At 36.4% G+C, this 19,550-nt stretch overlaps 1 protein-coding gene across 1 annotated transcript in view; it reads right to left on the bottom strand.

Annotated features, from left to right (window-relative positions):
- Positions 1-1,934: 1,934 nt before the first annotated feature.
- MROH9 (maestro heat like repeat family member 9) overlaps positions 1,935-19,550 on the bottom strand; it is a 97,575-nt gene continuing 79,959 nt past the window's right edge. The window contains exons 15-21 of the mRNA XM_067710882.1: positions 18,231-18,368; positions 15,957-16,133; positions 13,912-14,064; positions 13,694-13,810; positions 13,029-13,131; positions 3,797-3,859; positions 1,935-2,278 (exon numbers count right to left, since the gene is read on the bottom strand). Of these exons, the coding sequence (XP_067566983.1) occupies positions 1,935-2,278; positions 3,797-3,859; positions 13,029-13,131; positions 13,694-13,810; positions 13,912-14,064; positions 15,957-16,133; positions 18,231-18,368 (1,095 nt within the window). The remainder of the gene's footprint in view (positions 2,279-3,796; positions 3,860-13,028; positions 13,132-13,693; positions 13,811-13,911; positions 14,065-15,956; positions 16,134-18,230; positions 18,369-19,550) is intronic.

Genomic DNA, 19,550 nt, shown 5'->3' with positions numbered 1-19,550 from the left:
TGATATATATACACTACCAAATGTAAGATAGATAGCTAGTGGGAAGCAGCCCCATAGCACAGGGAGATCAGCTCGGTGCTTTGTGACCACCTAGATGGGTGGGATAGGGAGGGTGGGAGGGAGATGCAAGAGAGAGGGGACGTGGAGATATATGTATACGTATAGCTGATTCACTTTGTTATACGGCAGAAACTAACACAACATTGTAAAGCAGTTATACTCCAATAAATATGTTTAAAAAAAGGAGAAAAACAAATATTGTATATTAATGCATATATGTGGAATCTAGAAAAATGGTACAGGTGAACCTATTTGCAAGGCAGGAATAGAGACACAGATGTAGAGAACAAACGTGTGGACACAGTGTGGGGGGAGGAGGGGAGGGATGAATTGGGAGATTGGGATTGACATATATACACTATCGTGTAAAACAGTGAGCTAGTGGGAACCTGCTGTATAGAGCAGGGAGCTCAGCTCAGTGCTCTGTGGTGAGCTAGATGGGTGGGATGGAGGGTGGTGGGAGGGAGGTCCAAGAGAAAGGGGATATATGTATACATAAAGGTGATTCACTTCATTGTACGGCAGAAACTAACAGCATTGTTAAGCAACTCTACCCCAATTAAAAAAAAAATAGAGGACTGGAAATGTATCTCAGATATATCAGGGTTCAATTAGAGAGGCACAACCAGAGGTTTGACTAAGCAATTGTGGGAGCGGGTTAAGAAGTCTCTGCAAAGTTGTCATCTTCACACTTTGTGCTGGAGCTCAAAGTCTGCAGGGCAGGCAATTGGGAAAGGCGTGTGGGTGTGAAGTGGAGAGCAGGGACAAGGTAGAACCCACAAGCGTGTGACTGTATCAGTCTCTTATTGCCTCCAACACTGATGATGTTGATGATGCAGATGTCCTGCAGGAGAAGCTGGTGTCCTTTGTCAACATTACTAAACCCACCTGGCCCAGAAGTCAGAGAAGCTGAAGAAAGACCCAAGGGAAGGTAGAATGGCTGCTGCCCCAACTCCCAGCAAGGCGAGCTGGCAGAGAAATGAGAACATGTGTGAACTGCAAGTTGACACATTCCAAAGCCACAACATCTGAGTCAACAGAGGAAATGGGGCTTTCATCTACCAGCAAGTAATTCCCTGTGGCTGAAGTGGTTTATGCTAGGGTGGGATGCAGGGGTGGGAGGAAGGTAAGGTGAGATGAGTGAAAGATGAGCCTGGAGCCTTAAGTCAAGCAAGATCACTGCAGTTCAACATTTATATATCAACTTCCTTATAAACCAGGATGAAGTGTTAAACTGGATCCTGACGGCCATGGGAACCACTAACTATGTTGACTCTCCAATTTTCATTTCAAAAAGTTTAAAACCATTGGCACAGCACAATCTTCCCCTCAGGTCTCAGCTCTCCCTATTCTTTCCTTAACCACCTGTACCCACAACAAACTCTCCAGCTTCCCCCAACACTCTTCTTGCCTCAGTGTCTCTACCTGGAATAGTTTGCCTGCTCTAAATCCTCTTCCCCTGCAAGCTCCATTTCTTCCTTTGTAAATACCGCCCTTGGCAGCATTCATCAGAGCAGGGTGTAAATAACCACACTGTGTGTCACTAGACTGTGGCCTTCCTGAGGATGGGAACCTTGTTTACATCATCCAGATAGCGTCACTATCTAGCATAGTGTCTGGCACTTAGAAGATGTTCAGTAGCTATGTATTGATTAATGCAAGCTCCAAGAGCTTCTCATCAAACACTTTGCTTATATGTTTTTTCAATTTTGTTAGTTGCTTTGATGAAGTAAGTCTTCTAATCACTGTCAGACAGAGAGAGGCAACACATTTCTATATTTGAGTAGAGAATCAAGAAGAGACAGTAAAGGCTTCTAGTGTCCTTCTGAAAAGCATCTACAAACGGACTCAAGTTATCAAGAGGGAAAGGAAAATCATTCCTCTTCGGAGGTGTGCTCCAAGGCACTCGTGAACCTTGCATTCTTTACCGATACATCTTTGTTCTTTACCAATACGTCTTCATAATTATTGTCTGTAATGGCTTCCTTATCATTCTTGGTTTCTTTAATCCCCATAGGACTGCCTGTCAGGTCCTTGGGAAGGTTATAATTATAAAGAGGCTTCAATTTTTTGATGTAGATTAAGTTAAACAGTCTTCGGAAGCTTTGTTTAATATTTGAGGAGGTCAGTCTATGGGCTGTTTCCATAAAAATTTTGTTTGTTATTTTTGCAAACTCCCTGATCACAGGATCTTCATCCCCAAGCACTGGGTCAATAGCTGTAACAGCAGAAAGGCCATTAATTCAAGGCATCACTCTCATAGTCTGAGAAGCTCTAACCCTAAATAGCCTCACCACCTTTCACAAAAGTCCCCCTCCCCCAATTTTTGTTACTTTGACAAATAGCATCCAGGAAGTTTTTTATCCTCTGTCCTCACCAGACCTCATTAAAAGAAAAAAGGAAATATTCACTAAGTGTTTACTGAGTGCCTGTTCTGTGCTGAGCATTCTGGTAGACAGCATAAACATATATTCATGAAGAGGTTCAGTATTGCTCATAATAATGAAAAAAGTGGAATCAGTCTAAATGTTCATCAATATGAAAGTGCTTAAAAATTAGAGATATCATAAAGTGAAGTAGCACATACATATTAACATGATGATGTAGACCCATATTTCTTGGCATGAAAAGATGTTTCTGACACATGAGTAAGTGAAAAAGTTATAAAACAGTTACGATAGTTTTAAAAATAAATAGGTAATAGTTTATATTCTTTAAAAATATCTGCAATAAGATATATACCAAAATACTAATATCATTATATTCACATGTTGAGCTTGTGGGAAGTTATTATTTTCTTTCTTAATAAAAAGAAATAGAGAAGGAAAAAAGGACAGATATAGAAAAGAGAGAAAAAGTAGAAGGAACAGAAGGAGGAGGAAGAGCGAAAGAAGAAAAATATTCTGAGTGACATGGAGGGAGTGCTTAGTATTTAGCCGGCAGTCAATAAATATGAATGGATAAAAAAGGAAGATAATGATGTGTCAATGTAGATTCATCAACTGTAACAAAGGTACCACTCTGCTGGGGGATGTTGGTAACTGGGGGAGGCTCTGCATGTGTGGGGGCAGGAGGTATACAGGAAACCTCTGTATCTTCCACTCAATATTTCTATTAATGTAAAATTGCTCTAAAATATAAAGTCTATTACCAAAAAAGGGAAGGAAGGCAGCCACCTTATTTTCTGCCTCCCCTGTTTGTAATTCTGATCCTGAAGGGGAAATAGGCAGAGGCTAAGAGAGAGATGCTGAAGATCCAAACATTTTGAAAGAATAAACATTACCCTTCTTTAATTTCTTCTGGTGCAAGTGTACATTGCTCTCCACTAAAATGTAAATCCTCTGAGGGAAGGGACTTTGCTTTGTCTGCTGCTGTATATCCTGCAGATAGAATAGTGCTGTCACATAGTAGATGCTGGAAAAATGTTTGTTGAATGGATTAATGAGTGAATGAATTCTTAACTCTCTGTAGTTCCTAAGGACTCTAGGATAATAGTTAGGTCTCAACTAATGAGAGGGACAGATGGAGAGATTGAAACAGAGAGAGAAAGAATAAAAAATAAAGAAGATGTCCCTTAACCCAGTCCTTCCACTGATTTCCCCTTAACTGCCTAGCTACCTCTACCACCCTCTTCCCATCCCTGGCATCACTATAGAGCTCAGATATAAACTGAATCACAAACAGTGAAGTTATTTAGGCCTATACATAAAGATTTCATTATAACTTCAACACTTACCCTCAAGCATGACTTGAATTTCATCTCTGAGCAGTAAATGGCCACCCAATTTTGCCAAGTACCCTATGCACAAAGTAAAATTAAAGTTACTCCAAAATACGTTATGAAAATGCATCATCTGATATTATCTGGCTACCTTCATTGCTTTCTTCAAAGCAAAGCATCTCTAGATTATCCTTGAATCATCTTTTAGTGCTTTCAAATAATTATTAATAAAATTCTTTATTGAGATATCCATGTGTTTATAAATGTGCAGAAATCATAATTGTACAGCTCAATAAATGACCACATGGTGAATACGTCTAGCTACCACCTAGGTCATTAAATAGAATATTACTATTTTCCTAGGAGCCTCCCTCATGCCCTTTGCAGCCTCCTCCTTCACCTTTCAGAATACATTCTTTTGCTCAACGTTATATTGTATGATTCATCCATGTTTTTAAACATAGCAATAGGTCATTCATTTCCATTGCTACATGACAGAGGTTGGCAAAGTTCTCTTGAAACACAGCCATGCTTATTGGCTCATTTGCTTATGGATTATCTACGGCTGCTTTCACCCTCCAACAGCAGGGTTGCATCGTTGCGACAGAGACCATATGGTACTCAAAGCCTGAAATATTTACTATCTGGTTCTTTACAGAAAGAATTTGCAGAATGCTTTTATATGATATTCCATCGTATTAATGCAGCACTTTTTAGCCATCCTGCTTATGATGGACAATGTGTTGTTTCCAATTTTGGGCTGTTATGAATAATGATGTTATTGTGGGCATTCTTGTACATGAATTTTTGCGTAGATTTGTGTGCATTGCTGTTTGGTATATAGCTAGGAGTGGACTTATTGGCTAATGGATGTGCTTATGTTCACCTTTAATCATTACTGCAGAACAGTTTCCAAGGTGGTTGTACCAATTTTCACTCTTACATTTCCATTGCTGTACATCCTCTCTAACACTTGAAATTGTTAGTCTTTTACCTTTCAGTCAGTCTCATGGGTTTGGTGGTATTATTTTTGTATATTTATTGGCCACTTGGATATTTCTTTTTTTTTTTTTGCAGTACGTGGGCCTCTCACTGTTGTGGCCTCTCCCATTGCGGAGCACAGGCTCCGGACGTGCAGGCTCAGCGGCCATGGCTCACGGGCCCAGCCGCTCTGTGGCATGCGGGATATTCCCAGACCGGGGCACGAATCCGTGTCCCCTGCATTGGCAGGCGGACTCTCAACCACTGAGCCACCAGGGAAGCCCTGGATATTTCTTTAGTGAAATGTCTGTTCAAGTAAGTCACTTGTTTTTATATTGAGGTGTTTTTAAATTATTTATTCTTAGGCATTTTAAATTCTGGATACTAATCTCTTAGAATATTACACCCATTACAAATATCTTCTCCTACCCCAGGGCTAAACTTTTCCATTTGTATTGTTTTTTTGGTTTTTTTTTTTGATGAACAGAAGTCCCTAATTTTAATGTAGTCCAATTTATGGTTAGTGAATTTTGGAGTCCTGATAGGGAATCTTTGCTGTCTGAAGGTCATAAAGATATTCTCCCATATTTACTTCTGGAAACTTTATTGTTTTACCTTTTCACATTTTTGGATTGCAAGCCCAACTGGAATTATATGGCATAAAATAGGGGTTGAGATTACTTACCTATGAAATTAATCGAGCACCATTAAGAGAAAAAAAACAAAGTCCTTTCCCTAATGCTTTGCAGGGTCATTTATATCGTGAATTTTGCAGGGGTCAGTGTCTTGACTCCATTCTAACATTGTGCTACTTCCATAGTACCTTAATGTAAAATGGGTCTTGATATCCAGTAGTATAAGTTCTTCAACTTTGTGATTCTTCTTCAGATTATCTTGGCTATTCTCAAATCTTTAAATTTTCATGTAAAAATTAGAATCAACTTCTCAAATTTCACACACACACACACACACACACACACACACACACACCCACCCAAAACCTCTGGTGAAATTTTGTTTGGGGTTGTATTGAATATACTGAACAGTCTGGGGAGAGTTGACATTGTTACAATACTTAATTCTTTAATCCATAAACATGATATATCACTCTATTTAAGTCTTCTTAAAAACTTCTCAACATTTTCTAGTTTTTTTGTGTATCAGTCTTGTACATCTTTCCTTAGTTTTATTTTGAGGTATTTGATGAATTTTGGTACAATGCATTAGGCATCAAAAAATCGATTTTCTAGTTGTTTATTGATAGTGTGTAGAAACCCAATTGATCTTTGTATATTGATATTGTATATAGAAAACTTGCTAAATTTATTTAATTCCAATAATTTTTCTGAATTCTTTCCAGTGTTCTAAATACTCAATTATTTATCTGCAAATTTTGGAAGTTCTATTTTCTTTTTTCCAGACTTATACATTTTATTTCTTGTTATTACCTTATTTTAGTTTTGGAAAATTTTTGGTCATTATCTCTTCAACTATTTATTTTGTCTCATTCTTTCCCCACTATCCTTATGGAATGCATATGTTAGACCTTGTAACCATATCTCATATTATTATGCTCTGTTCATATTTTCCATTTTTAACTCTTTGAGCTTTGATCTTGAGGCTGAATATTTTATTTTGACATTTCTAATTCTCTTTATCTCTTTTCAGTTCTTTCTAGTCTGCTGCTAATTTTACCCATTGAGTTCTGCATTCCATCTCATTATTTAATCTTTTGAACATACTAATCATATTTATTTTAAAGTTCCTATCTGATAAATTTCAATAATTGCATATACTAGATTGTTTCTATTTTTTTTCCTTGTAATTAAAAAAAATCTAAACCTCTGGTTATTTTTGATTAAATCTCAGCTATTGTGTATACAATTTTGTGTAGATACTTTTAGGCTCTGGGCAATTTATCTTCTCCCAGAGAGGATTTATTTTTGCTTTTTTGGCAGGCAGTTAGGCTAGAGGTATATCCCCTTAATCCAACCAGGGAGTTAGATATTCAAAGGTTCAGTAATTTTAAGAGCTGGCCTATTTTTAGTTTACTCTCACTCTTAGGGTAGAGACATCAGGGATCCCAGCTGAAAACTTGGGGGTATTTACCAGAGTTCCTCCTCATTGTCAGTCCACTCCAAGTTTTATTCCTCCAGCTCTGTGAGACAGCTAAAATTTCTGCACAGTTTATCAGCCTCCCAAATACCCTTTTTGCATTTAGAATTGATCTATAAATTTATAAAAGAAAATCTATAAAGGAAAATAATCCCCAAATCTCAGGCCTACTTCTTTTGGTTTTTCTACTTTCTCTTCACTGCCTTTATAAAAGCTCTTACATGTTTTCAGATAGATTTAAGAAATATTTTTATTGCTGTTCTTATTATCCTCATTTTCCATGTGATAAAATAAAAGTTCATAGAGATTAAGTAACTTGGTGAAGGTCACACGGCTAGTGGGTGTTCATTCTGAGATTTCAATGGAAACGTATCTACTCTCACCAATATTTCACACTGCCTCTGCTTCAGTCAAAATAGTGACCACAGAAATCACAATAATACATTATTTTCATAATACAATTTACAGATAGTAAAGCTCAAGATATTCTTATTGACAGGTGGAACATGGACTTAAAAATTTAAGAATAGGGCTTCCCTGGTGGCGCAGTGGTTGAGAGTCCGCCTGCCGATGCAGGGGACACAGGTTCGTGCCCCGGTCCGGGAAGATCCCACATGCCACGGAGTGGCTGGGCCCGTGAGCCATGGCTGCTGAGCCTGCGCGTCGGAGCCTGTGCTCCGCAACGGGAGAGGCCACAACAGTGAGAGGCCCGCGTAGAAAAAAAAAAAAAAAAAATTTAAGAATAATGTTTAAAAACAAAGCCCTGTGTTGTGGAGGTATCCTTAATTGGCATACTTTTGCTTAAGTTTGTAAATCAATGCAATTCCTTTCAGAATTAGGTGGCAGGTACAAATAATGAATGAAAATTTCTTATGCTAGAGAGTACTAATTTCCCCTGTTGTCAAATTACTTCTTTATCTTTAGTTCTCTTACTAAAACTACCAATTTTTAGCTGGACACGTGGCCATCTAGCAGATGACTAGACTTTTAAGACTTCTTTGCAGCTAGGTATGGCCACATCTATGTTCCGGGCTAATGATCATTTAGCAGAAGTTACAGTTGCTCTTTAAAGAGATGCCTGTGACCTCTTGATATTTTCCCCTTTCCAATTGAAGTGGTTGCAGGAGATGGAGGAAACATCTTGGACCTGATGTAGGAAACTGTGTGATGAGAATACTAGAGCAACAGAAGAGCTGACACTAGTCTACGTATACTTGGATTGTTAAATGAGAGAGAAATAAGCTACTATTTTGTTTAAGCCGTAATTATATTTGGGTCTTTCTTATACTGTAGGAACTTCAGAAATACAACATTAGCACCAAAGGAGCAAAACAGGTGGTAAAATTAGGCAAAAACAACTGAAAATTAAATGACTCTACTGAAATGGTGTTTTTGAAAGTTACAAATGAACTTTCAAATAGAATTTGATGTTTTGAAAGTTTTGAAACACGGCAGACTAACCACAATGCCAACAAGGTGCACGTGGAAGAATACAGTTAGTAGTGGTGGGGAGCGTGGGGACAGGAACTACAAGCTCCATCCACAAGCAGTCAGCTCTGCTCAGTTGCTACCAGGCAGAAATGCAGGTTCAGTGTAGCCTTATCTCCTCCCCCTATCAAATAATTGGAAATACAGATACTTATGCGAAAACTCTTAAATTTGGCAATTGTGACACACTGCTAGCTGTCAATCTAATATCATTGTCCCCTTCTTGCCCAATAAAAAAAGTGCCAAGCAGCTCTTGCAAATGATGGTGGCATTGTGACAGTTCTGGTCATTGGGAGGTATAAGATGAATCACTGGTTGGGATTTTGAAGAAAGCCTTGTAAAATTAGGTTGACCCAGAGACACCTTTTGCCCTTTACGTTTTTCTTTCTCCTTGGTGTAACACTGCGAAAATACTGAGGGTAATCAGAAAACACAAATAAGGATACAAGTCACATGCTAAGGATGATGGTATTATAAAGCCAATGATGCAATGAATATCTACATGCACACATCACTTCTCATATGTGACTATATCAGAGGATAAATTCTCTTGAGAAGAGATTATTAAGTCAAAAGAATATGCATTTCACATTTGGATGGAAATTACCAAACTGCTGAGATTGTAGTAATTTACACTCTGACCAGTAATGTAAGTGTTTGCCTACTTCCTGCAACCTGGACAAAACTATGTAGTATAATCATTTTTGTTCTTTGTCAGTTTGATGGATGGAAGCACTTTATCAATTCAATTTGCATCACTTTTTGGATGAGGCTGTGAAAATTTTATGTATATGAGCCAAGTAATTTTCTTCATGTACTTTGTCCATTTTCCTAGTGGGTTGTTTGGCTTTTCTTACAGATTTGTAAGGATTCTTTAGACAGTAAGAATTCATGCACCCTTTATATGTGATAAGTGCCATAAATATTTTATTACAGTTTGGCTTTTGACTTTGTTTATAGTGGTTTTGCCTTGCAAAAATATTTGTTTTTACATAGTTTGTCAATCTTTTATGATTTTTACTTTTACTTAGAATGATCTTACCTACCCCATGATTATAAAGCAAATTCTTCTACACTATTTTATCTAATCTTATTTATTATTATGGTTTTATTTTTAGCATTTGAGCCTTTGACCATCTGGAATTTATTTAGTGTAAAGAGTGGGATAGGAATAAAATAATTTTAAAAATTCCAGATGGCTCACCATGTGTCCCCAAACCATTTAAGGAATATTCCATATTTTCATCACTATTACTTAAAGCCAGTGATTCACTGTAAAATATTGCATGTTTTGGCAGTTATTTCTAGATGGTATTTTGTTCCATTTGTCTATCTATTCATTCCATGTGATTTTAATTACTGTAGCTATATTAATATCTGATAAGGTTAGTCCTTTCTCATTCTTTTTTGGTTAGAACTTCCTGGATATTCTTGCATGGTAACTTTTCTATATTAATTTTAAAATTAGGATGTCAATTTTGAAAAAAAAAAGCCCTATTGATATTTCAACGGGCATCTTATTCCATGTATAGATTAATTTAGGAAAGGACTGGCACATTTACAATTTTGATTCTTTCCTAAAATATGGTTTATACCTTTCAATTTATTTAAAATTTTTTTGTGTCTTTCAGTAATGTTTGCAGGTTTTCTTCATAGAAATACTGCATACATTTTAAAGTTTCTTTTTAGATCTTCCTTCCTTCCATCTATTCAATACATGACTTCATACACCTAGAATTGATTTTTGTGTAGGGTGTCAGGTAGGAATTTGTGTGTGTGTGTGTGTGTGTGTGTGTGTATTCCCATTGTCCTAGCACCTTTTATTAGACAGCCCATCATTTCTGATCTGATATATACTACCAGTTCTGATCTTTTATATTAGGTGTTTGTATATGTGTGGATCTGTTTCTAGGCTTTCTATTACAGTTTCACAGTTCTTGTCTTTCCTTGAGTGAGTAACGGATTGTCTAAAATTTGTTAGTTATATCTTCTTATGTTGGTCTTTTGCTCTTCCATATACATTTAGAATCAACTTGTCAAGATCTATGAAATTATCTGTTGGTATTTTTTATTATAACTGGATTGAACTTATTGATCAGTATTTCTCAGTAGGGGCTCTGGGGTTTCTAGATGGGATAATTCGTGACTAACACTGTTACAATTATTACTGAATATTAAGCATACTCCTGTAACATTAAATGCATTAATGGACATTAAATGCTATACCAACCTGAAAGCAAGCTGGCAAGGGAGATTGGGAGATGTAGACCATAGAGGTCAGTTTTTGAGGCATAGAGAAATGTAAAACATAGTGAAGAATGGATTGGGAGCTGGAAGTCCTACAGTTAAGTAGATACTGTATGTCCTTATGTGATAGTTTATCCATTCCTTCTTTAGTTGGCTGAATTCCATCCATCAATGATTTCTTCAAGAAGGATTCATGGTAATGAACTTATGCTGAGTTTTTATGTTTTAGAAATGTTTTCTTATTATTTTTATAGTTGGATATAATTTTGATAAGTATAAAATTCTTCAGTCATAATTTTTTTCTACTTAGGATTTATAGGCTCTATTCTACTACATTTTAGAGTTGAATACTGAAGTGGAGAAATCTAATGCCACATTTATTTATTTTGTAACGTATAGGTGACTTTTTTTTTGCTCAACGGCACGATGAATTCTTTAACTCTGAAGTTCCATAACTTTGTTAGGAAATGTCTTAATGTTTCATTCTGTATAAAACATTTCTTGAACAATTTTTACCATCAGTATATTTAATCAAATTTTTTTTAGTTCTTAAATTCTATCTTTGAATACTTTTTTCTGTCTAATTGTTCATTTTTCTTCATGGATATTATCTATGCATATTTACATTTCTTTCATCTATCTTCTATATCTATCACTGCTCCCTAATTTTTCAAACTGTTTCTTGTTGGTTTATATTTTATTTTGCTAACATTTTTCAACCCTTTCCTCCTTGTTCCTTACTGGGTTATCAACAATATATATTTGCTCTTCCATTGGCTGCAATGAAGTTTTTTGCAATGGTTATATATTTTTTCTTACACTTTCCATCATGCTTTGAAAGCTTCTTTTACTTTTTGAAATTCTCTATTTTGCCATATATTTTCTTGAACATGTTAATCAGTTTTTAAAACATATATCTCACATCTATGTCAGCTAACTTTAGTATCTGGCTCTCCTGATGTTCTCCTTCCATTGTCTATTTTTTAAAAAAAATTTTATTGGAGTATAGTTGATTTACAGTGTTGTGTTAGTTTTAGGTATACAGCAAATCTCCTCCTAGAGTAATGAAAATAAAACAAAAATAAACAAATGGGGTCTAATTAAGCTTAAAAGCTTTTCCACAGCAAAGGAAACCATAAACAAAGCAAAAAGACAACCCTCAGAATGCGAGAAAATATTTGCAGAGGAAGCAACCAACAAGGGATTAATCTCCAAAATATACAAACAGCTCATGAAGCTCAATATCAAAAAAACAAACAACCCAATCAAAAAATGGGCAGAAGATCTAAATAGACATTTCACCAAAGAAGACATACAGATGGCCAAAAAGCACAAAGCACATGAAAAGATGCTCAACATCACTAATTATTAGAGAAATGCAAAGCTTACTCTTCATGTGTTCCCGATATCCCATTATATATTCCCTGTGTGCTTATATCATTAGATTTTTATTTTAAAAAGTTTTGGATTCATGAATATATTTACCATGATTTTCAACTACTCTGTAGAAACATTTTCTAAAATTTGATTTTCTTCTTTGTGGGAAGTTTGTGGAAATTTCCAGTGTAGAATTCAGAATAGCATGAATTCTTTATGGTTTGAAATAAAGTTCTTATAATACAGGGTTCTCTGTGTGTGTGTGTTCCTCTACTCCACTCTGATCAACACAGATCATGAACTGTAGTGCTGATCGTAATACAACTTGTCTTCTACCCTGACTAATGACAGACTTTTCTGTACAAGAATAATGTGACTAAGTATTTCCTCATTCCTTGGGGCCCCAGCTATTCGAGGATGCCAAATGGGGTCAAGGGAAGATCCCACGACCAAGTTGGGAATTCAGTTCCTATCATTCCAAATAAAGGATTATTAGTTTTGATCTTCATGGCGAGAATCTAGGCGGAAAAAAATGATTGGTCAGATTTGTCCAAGGTCAAAAATTATAGTTGTTTTCTTTTAGAATCTTCCTGCACTCCCACAACTTTACATTTTCTTCTTCAAACTTTATTGGATTTGGTAGCTCTTCCTCATCTGTTGTAGTCTGTGGTTATAGATGTTCATGTTTTGTTGAAGATGGCATTTAAAAAATACATTATTCTTATTCTTTGGGGGGTGATTTTTAAGCAGTGAAGGAAAACTGTAGTGGTTTGCCACCATCTAAAATTTTGAAATTCATCCTGTTGGATGTACTTTGTATGATAATTTAATCACACCGCTATACCCACTGTGTATTACAAAGTAGAACTCTATACTCATGATATATTTTAACTTCTGTTCATCTTAGATATCACCATGAAAAGTACTGTCTATCATAAAGAAAGAAAATTTATAATTTTTTCAAGGAAAATTTCTAGCTGCTTACCCCATTCTTTACCTTTTAAGACAAATTAGGAAATTAGAATTGAATTTTACTTACCTATTAAAATAACTGATCCTCTTCTCAGATATGTTCTGGAACTCCTCAGGAATCCTAAGGTATCAGCTATCAAATCTATAACATATTTCTGATGAGAAATAAGCTGAGAATAAAAAAGGAAAAAAAATTCTCTCACTTATTGAAAGAGCACATTTGCTCTCTCCAGAGAGGCTTTCAGGGAAAAGAACTTGGTTGCTTATACCAAATCAGGGCCAGTTTAAAACTCGGGGGTTTCTGCGTATGAACGTTATTCTTTTGCTTGCAGGTATTATTCAGCTTATTACATGATATCCAAAGTTTGGGTTTCCAACTTTTGCTTAACATCCTTCCATCCCCATTTGTCTATCGTTGCAGTTTATGCTGGTTTTCAGAGAACCAGCTCATTCAGCCATGGAAAAGAAATTCCAGCTTTTCTTTTGGTGATCTGAAATGTTGCTACCTTTACACTGCTCAAAGTAGGTAGGTTGGAGGAAGAAACGATAGATGGAAAATGTTGAGGAAAAGAGAGTGGAAATTTTTAATTTTCTCTTGTCTCAAGTTCTAGCTATAATTGTTCATTTATCTTTTCTTTATATTCCTTGCTCATCATGCTTTTCATCACTTTGGATATCCTTTAAAGTTCCTCCTATAACTCTTGTGGTAGTAAACCCTGAGGGATCACTTACAAGATTGTTACAGATGTTGAGCACTACCAGCTCAAAACTGTAATGTTCATCCTTGAGCAAATATGATGTTGCCCATTTTAATTCTGAGGCACAGATTTCTAATGTATATTTACATGCCTGTGAAGTAGAAAAAGGTCAGTAAAAATCTATTCATCTGGTGTTACATAAAGCACTGCGATTCTCAGCAAAACTAAGAAAAACAAAATCACAGGACTTACTTTAACTACTCTTGCCTCTGTATCTTCCAGAAACAGAATCAGAGGCACCAAGCCTCCGAAAACCACATCATTCAGCATCCATGTGTACTGACTCATGTCCCTGAGTAACTCACCAAAGTGTCGAATGGCCATACTCCGAATGCCTCCATTACTCTGAAATATGCACACAGAAAAGACCTCATTTGAGGATATTTATATATATGCACACACACTATATACTATATATACTATGTATACTTATATACACTATATAGTATATATATTTATACGTATATATACTATATATGATGTGTCTATATGTATATATATAATTTTTTTTTTTTTTTTTTGCGGTACGCGGGCCTCTCACTGCTGTGGCCTCTCCTGTTGCAGAGCACAGGCTCCGGATGCACAGACCCAGCGGCCATGGCTCACGGGCCCAGCCGCTCCGCGGCATGTGGGATCTTCCCGGACCAGGGCATGAACCCTTGTCCCCTGCATTGGCAGGCGGACTCTCAACCACTGCGCCACCAGGGAAGCCCGTATATATATAATTATTATCATTTATTTTTAGAAAAGATTCAGCTTGAGTCTAAGAAGTCTAAGGGTCTAAGAAGATTCACTTTGGGTCTAAGCTTGTCTTTTGATTTTAAAATAAGACTTGCTTACCAAAATTCAGATTACCTTAAAGAAAATCCCCTGTGAAAAGTGAGTTTCTTAAATTTAGGAAGATAGTATTTAATAACATCCTAAAATTATAACATGTAAAAATCTATATAACTTGGAGATGATTTCTATAATACTTAGGGTAATGTGACCATGATGTCTTCAAATGCTGGAGGACTTTGCAGAATTGCCAGTGAATACCAATGCAAGTTCTTTGCATAATGGCATAGTACTAGGTTTCCAAGGGCTTACTTATGCCAAATAGGAAGGTGATTGGATTATAAAGATTCTAGAAGAGAAAAATTTCAAGTCAGAGGAAGAGGTTAATTTTTTAAAATATAATATCACCTTCAGTTTTTAAAAAAAGTTTATGATTCCATTTTGAAAGTAATTCTTTACATGGGCATGCCAACTACTTATTAGCCGTGTGAACTTGGCCAAATATTCATTTCAGTTTTCCTCAGTTTCCTTATATGTAAACTGGATAATAGCAATAGAGTTTGTTAGAGGATTATGTGAAATTGTCCATGTAAATCCCTTAAAATAGTGCCTGGTACATAGTAAACGCTCAATACATTTTAGCCACTATTATTATTACTATTCTTATCATTATGTCCTTATGAAAATATTTTCTGCCACTGTTTCCTTTTTCTATAGTTTAATAATATTGGGCCTTTCTTCAATGAAATCTGCAGAACTAAGAAGTTACACATTTTGGCAAGATAATTTACTATGAAATAATTCTCTGGTTCACAAACACTCATCAAAGGAATCTTTAAAAACAAATAGATTTCCCATAGCATACCAAAATGTTCTTGTTTATTAAAATACTATATTACTGTCATCCAACTTTTCTGGAACACGTTTACCATAAAAAATGAGAATTTTCAAAATGTACAACTTTCTGATGAAATACTTTCTAATTAAAGTTTTCTATGAAAATACCATATTCATTTGGGGCATTACACATGTCAACTCTAATACCCATAATATGCCTGCTATTCACTCTCTTTTACAGATGATGCACTAAGAGACTGAACCACCTGCTCAAGATTTCACAGCTAGTCAGTGGCAGCACAGGGATTTGAACCTAGGAAGTCCAGATTCAGGGTTAACAAACACAGCCACTAAACTATAATTCCTCTTTCATCTAAGAACAGAGGCTACATTTTGATTCTCTTTTCCTATGGGCAGACTTTTCCAGGTTCTCATAGTGTAGTTTAAAAACAAACAAACATAGAGCTTACTTGATTAATATTATTATCTCTGGAAAAAAAAAGGTAGCTCTGCACAAAATGACTGCCTTTTGTTGACTTATTCTGGGATGTAATAGCATTGCCTTACCTGGGGCTTCAGCTTAATGATAAAACCTAATGATCTCATATATCTATGTAACTCACATGATCCATCAGAGAACAGTAGCTGCAAGCAATTCTGGTACACAGGGAGGAGTAGGTCACCTTGTCCAGTTTGCCTAAAAGTCTTCGAAGGGTCATCAAGGCCCGAATTACAACAGTCTTGTCTTGGGAAAGGAAGGCATCCAGGATGGCTATTAATAAGCTGCAGACATTTTCTATCTATATGTAAAAGGAAGAAAATGGTGGGATTTAAGAACTAGAAGGAGACTTGAGGTAGCTTTGGTACACACACCTCTGAGTTTGGGCAGTATGCAGTGATGTGCTGGAGCTAGCTTACAAGAGTCAATTGCCAAATTGTCAAAAATTTTGCAAGCTGATCATTAAAAGTCACTATTAAAAATTAAATTTTATAAATTTAGAAATAAAAACAATGGTAATAAATACTGAAGACTCATCACTTCCCGTTCTTTTGCTACATTTTGCTCTTTTATGCCTTTGAGGTTATTTACATGTAGTGTATCTGTATGGTGGGGATATTAAATAATGATGCACTACTGTGCATCTCCTCCCAAATCCATGTCTACTGATGTCCCTTTGATAGATTGAAATCATCCATAGTGGGAGTTTTTACACCAGAGAAATTGGTCTTATTTTCACAGAGCTGCTTGTTTAAACATTTACCAACACACCACTGGCAGTATAACCTCGAAACTAGGTGACAATGACCTGTTTGGACATGAGAGCCACTGAGCTGCTGAGCTAGGTCATGGGCATCAATTGCAGATCAGAGACAAGCAGAATATCAGGCAATTAAAGCATGAAAAGGAGACACAAAAGGAGTGAAAGAAAGGCTGGAAAGAAAGGAAGTAAAAGAAATAAATAATATTTGCCAAAATAACAGCCAGAGGACACTTGTGTCTGGCTGGAGTCTTTACCAATAGATAGTACGTGAAACCTCAAAACAGATCCCTCTCCACTGTTTCTCTCCCACTTTCCTAGACAACTTTGTTACGTTGTTAATCGCATTGGTAAGAGGACTAGACAAGGCAATAAATAACTTTCTGTTCACAATACATCCTATTGACTTGTATGATTTACCTAAAGCAAATAAACTATGGCTCATTTCGTTCTAAATGCAAAATGAGTGCCCACTGACAGGCTTTAAGCTTTCAGAGACTATGCTTAATGGATATACTAGGATTTATTATTAAATTTATTATTAAATCAGTAATAATTTATGGAATATCTACAGTCTCAGCGTTGTGCAGGCTACTTTGAAATTTACAAAAGAATTACAACACATAGGTGTATGCATTGACACACTCTTCCTGGAAGGCAAGAAGTATTCACATGACTTAGTGGGAAATGATACAGGGCAGTAGTTCTCAAGTTCAACCTGCATTAGAATTACCTGGAGGACTTTTGAAAACATAGATTGGTGGGCACAACCCCCAGGATTTCTGATTCCATAGGCCTGTGATAGGGCCTGACAGTGTGCTTTTTTTTTTTTTTTTTGTGGTACGTGGGCCTCCCACTGTTGTGGCCTCTCCCGTTGCGGAGCACAGGCTCCAGACGCACAGGCTCAGCGGCCATGGCTCGCAGGCCCAGCCGCTCCGCGGCATATGGGATCTTCCCATACCGGGGCACGAACCCGTGCCCCCTGCATCGGCAGGTGGACTCTCAACCACTGCGCCACCAGGGAAGTCCGACAGTGTGCATTTTTAACAAATTTCCAAAAGACTCTGATGCTGTTGGTTCAAGAGTCATAGGTAGAGAGCCATAAATATGAAATACTATATAAGCAAGTGCTTATAGTTGGTGTGGCCCTGAAAGGGTTGAGGCTGCTAGAGACCAGAATATCCAGTGAAGTTCGACTTGAGCTGATCATTGGAAAATAAGAAAAATGTGAATGGGTGAAGGAGGAAAGTGGTATAAAGGAAGAAAAAGCTTGAGCGAGTGCTCTGAGACAGGAAATTAATGTGTATGCATGTGTGTATGTTGGAGTGGAAAATAACGTATGTGTGGTTTAGAGTGTAACAAGAGTGTTCATGTAGAGCAATGCTGATAAATTCTGAGTGTAATGAGCGATTTTCTGGGAAAAATATAAATAAGGTGATAAAGCCAATAAATTGACTTAACGCATCCTTTCCATTCAACCCAGTTTCCTTATTGATAAAACACTCAGCTTTGATATTGTGTTAGTGATGTATAAACTAAAAAATAATCAATGTTTTGTCAGTAAGGATACTGAGTTCTACCAAATCTCAGATTATGAGTTCGATGGTGCTGGCAGACACAGATCACACACACACATACCTCGTTGATAACCGGTGCCATGCTGGCAATCTTCTGAAGGCTCAGTTTGCTAACTGCAGGATCAGAGTCATTGACCCAGTTTCTGAAGAGAACCAAAAATTCTTCTGGGAATGGGTCCTTGAAGAAATTATTGAGAAGCTAAAAGAAAACAATTAAGTTCATAGGCAGAGTAATGGCCAGGCATTGTTCTTGCTTCAGTCATAAAAATCAAGACATTTTCAGTAAAACAAACACAAATCACACTAAAACTCTAAATACTTACACATATTTTTACATATATTTCTGTGCCCATAGAAGGAAGGAGAAGTAGCAGATGGAATAGGAAATACATGCTTTGTTTTATATATATGATGAAAGAAATTTTCACATGTGGAATAACAGAGTTTACGTTAACTTTTTACACTTTTATGTTGCCTCATCTTTCTCTTACCTGGAAAACCTTGGTGCCTAATAGCATTAATATGTTTACTTATTCGTTTTCTACCATATAATGCATATACTAGTCTTAAAATTATGATATCAACACATATAACATCAATAAACCTCCTGAGGAAAAATAAATATTTCTTTACAGATTTTTTTTGTCCTTGCAATTTATCTCACTAAGGATGTACAAAGCACAGTGTTCATGTATTACTTGATCTTTCACAAATCTGTGGGGTGTGTATATGTGTGTATGTGTGTGTGTGTGTGTGTGTGTGTGTGTGAGTGTGTGTGTGAGAGAGAGAGAGAGAGAAGCATACAATTCACAGAGAAAGACACTAAGATCATAATAGTTAAATAGGTAAAGGAAAGATCAGGTTGTTCATAATATGGAACTTTAATTTATAAATAATATTTTAAAAATGTTCAAACTCTCTTTAAACAATAAGTACAAATCAAATCACCCCACAGGACATCACATCTGCCTCACACATTGGAAAGCTTGTTTATGGTGGTGAGAGTGCCGTGGGGTAAGCAGACCCACGAGCTGTGTGGGGAGCTCTGATTGGCACTGCTTTCCAGATAGCGGTTTGGCATTAAAAATCCTTAGCCTTGAGAATGTTTATACCCTTTGGTTATTATTTCAGATTCTTGGAATCTATTATAAGAAAATAATCGAAAATACCAAAAGAAAGAAGATTTAGGCACAAAGATGTAAACTTGATTACTATTTATATCAGTAGAACTTGATTGCTATTTGTATCAGTAGAAAACTAGAAATAACAAATATATATAAATAAATGGCATAGGCATTGGTAATACTATCTTAGGTATCACTGGCTGATAAGACCAAAATAAGGTAAAATGCATAGATTGTGTGTTCAGAACAACAAAAGG

This window comes from Pseudorca crassidens, chromosome 2 (genome assembly GCF_039906515.1).
Source record: "Pseudorca crassidens isolate mPseCra1 chromosome 2, mPseCra1.hap1, whole genome shotgun sequence".
Lineage (NCBI taxonomy): Eukaryota > Metazoa > Chordata > Mammalia > Artiodactyla > Delphinidae > Pseudorca > Pseudorca crassidens.
This window is presented reverse-complemented; position numbering and strand designations above follow the sequence as displayed.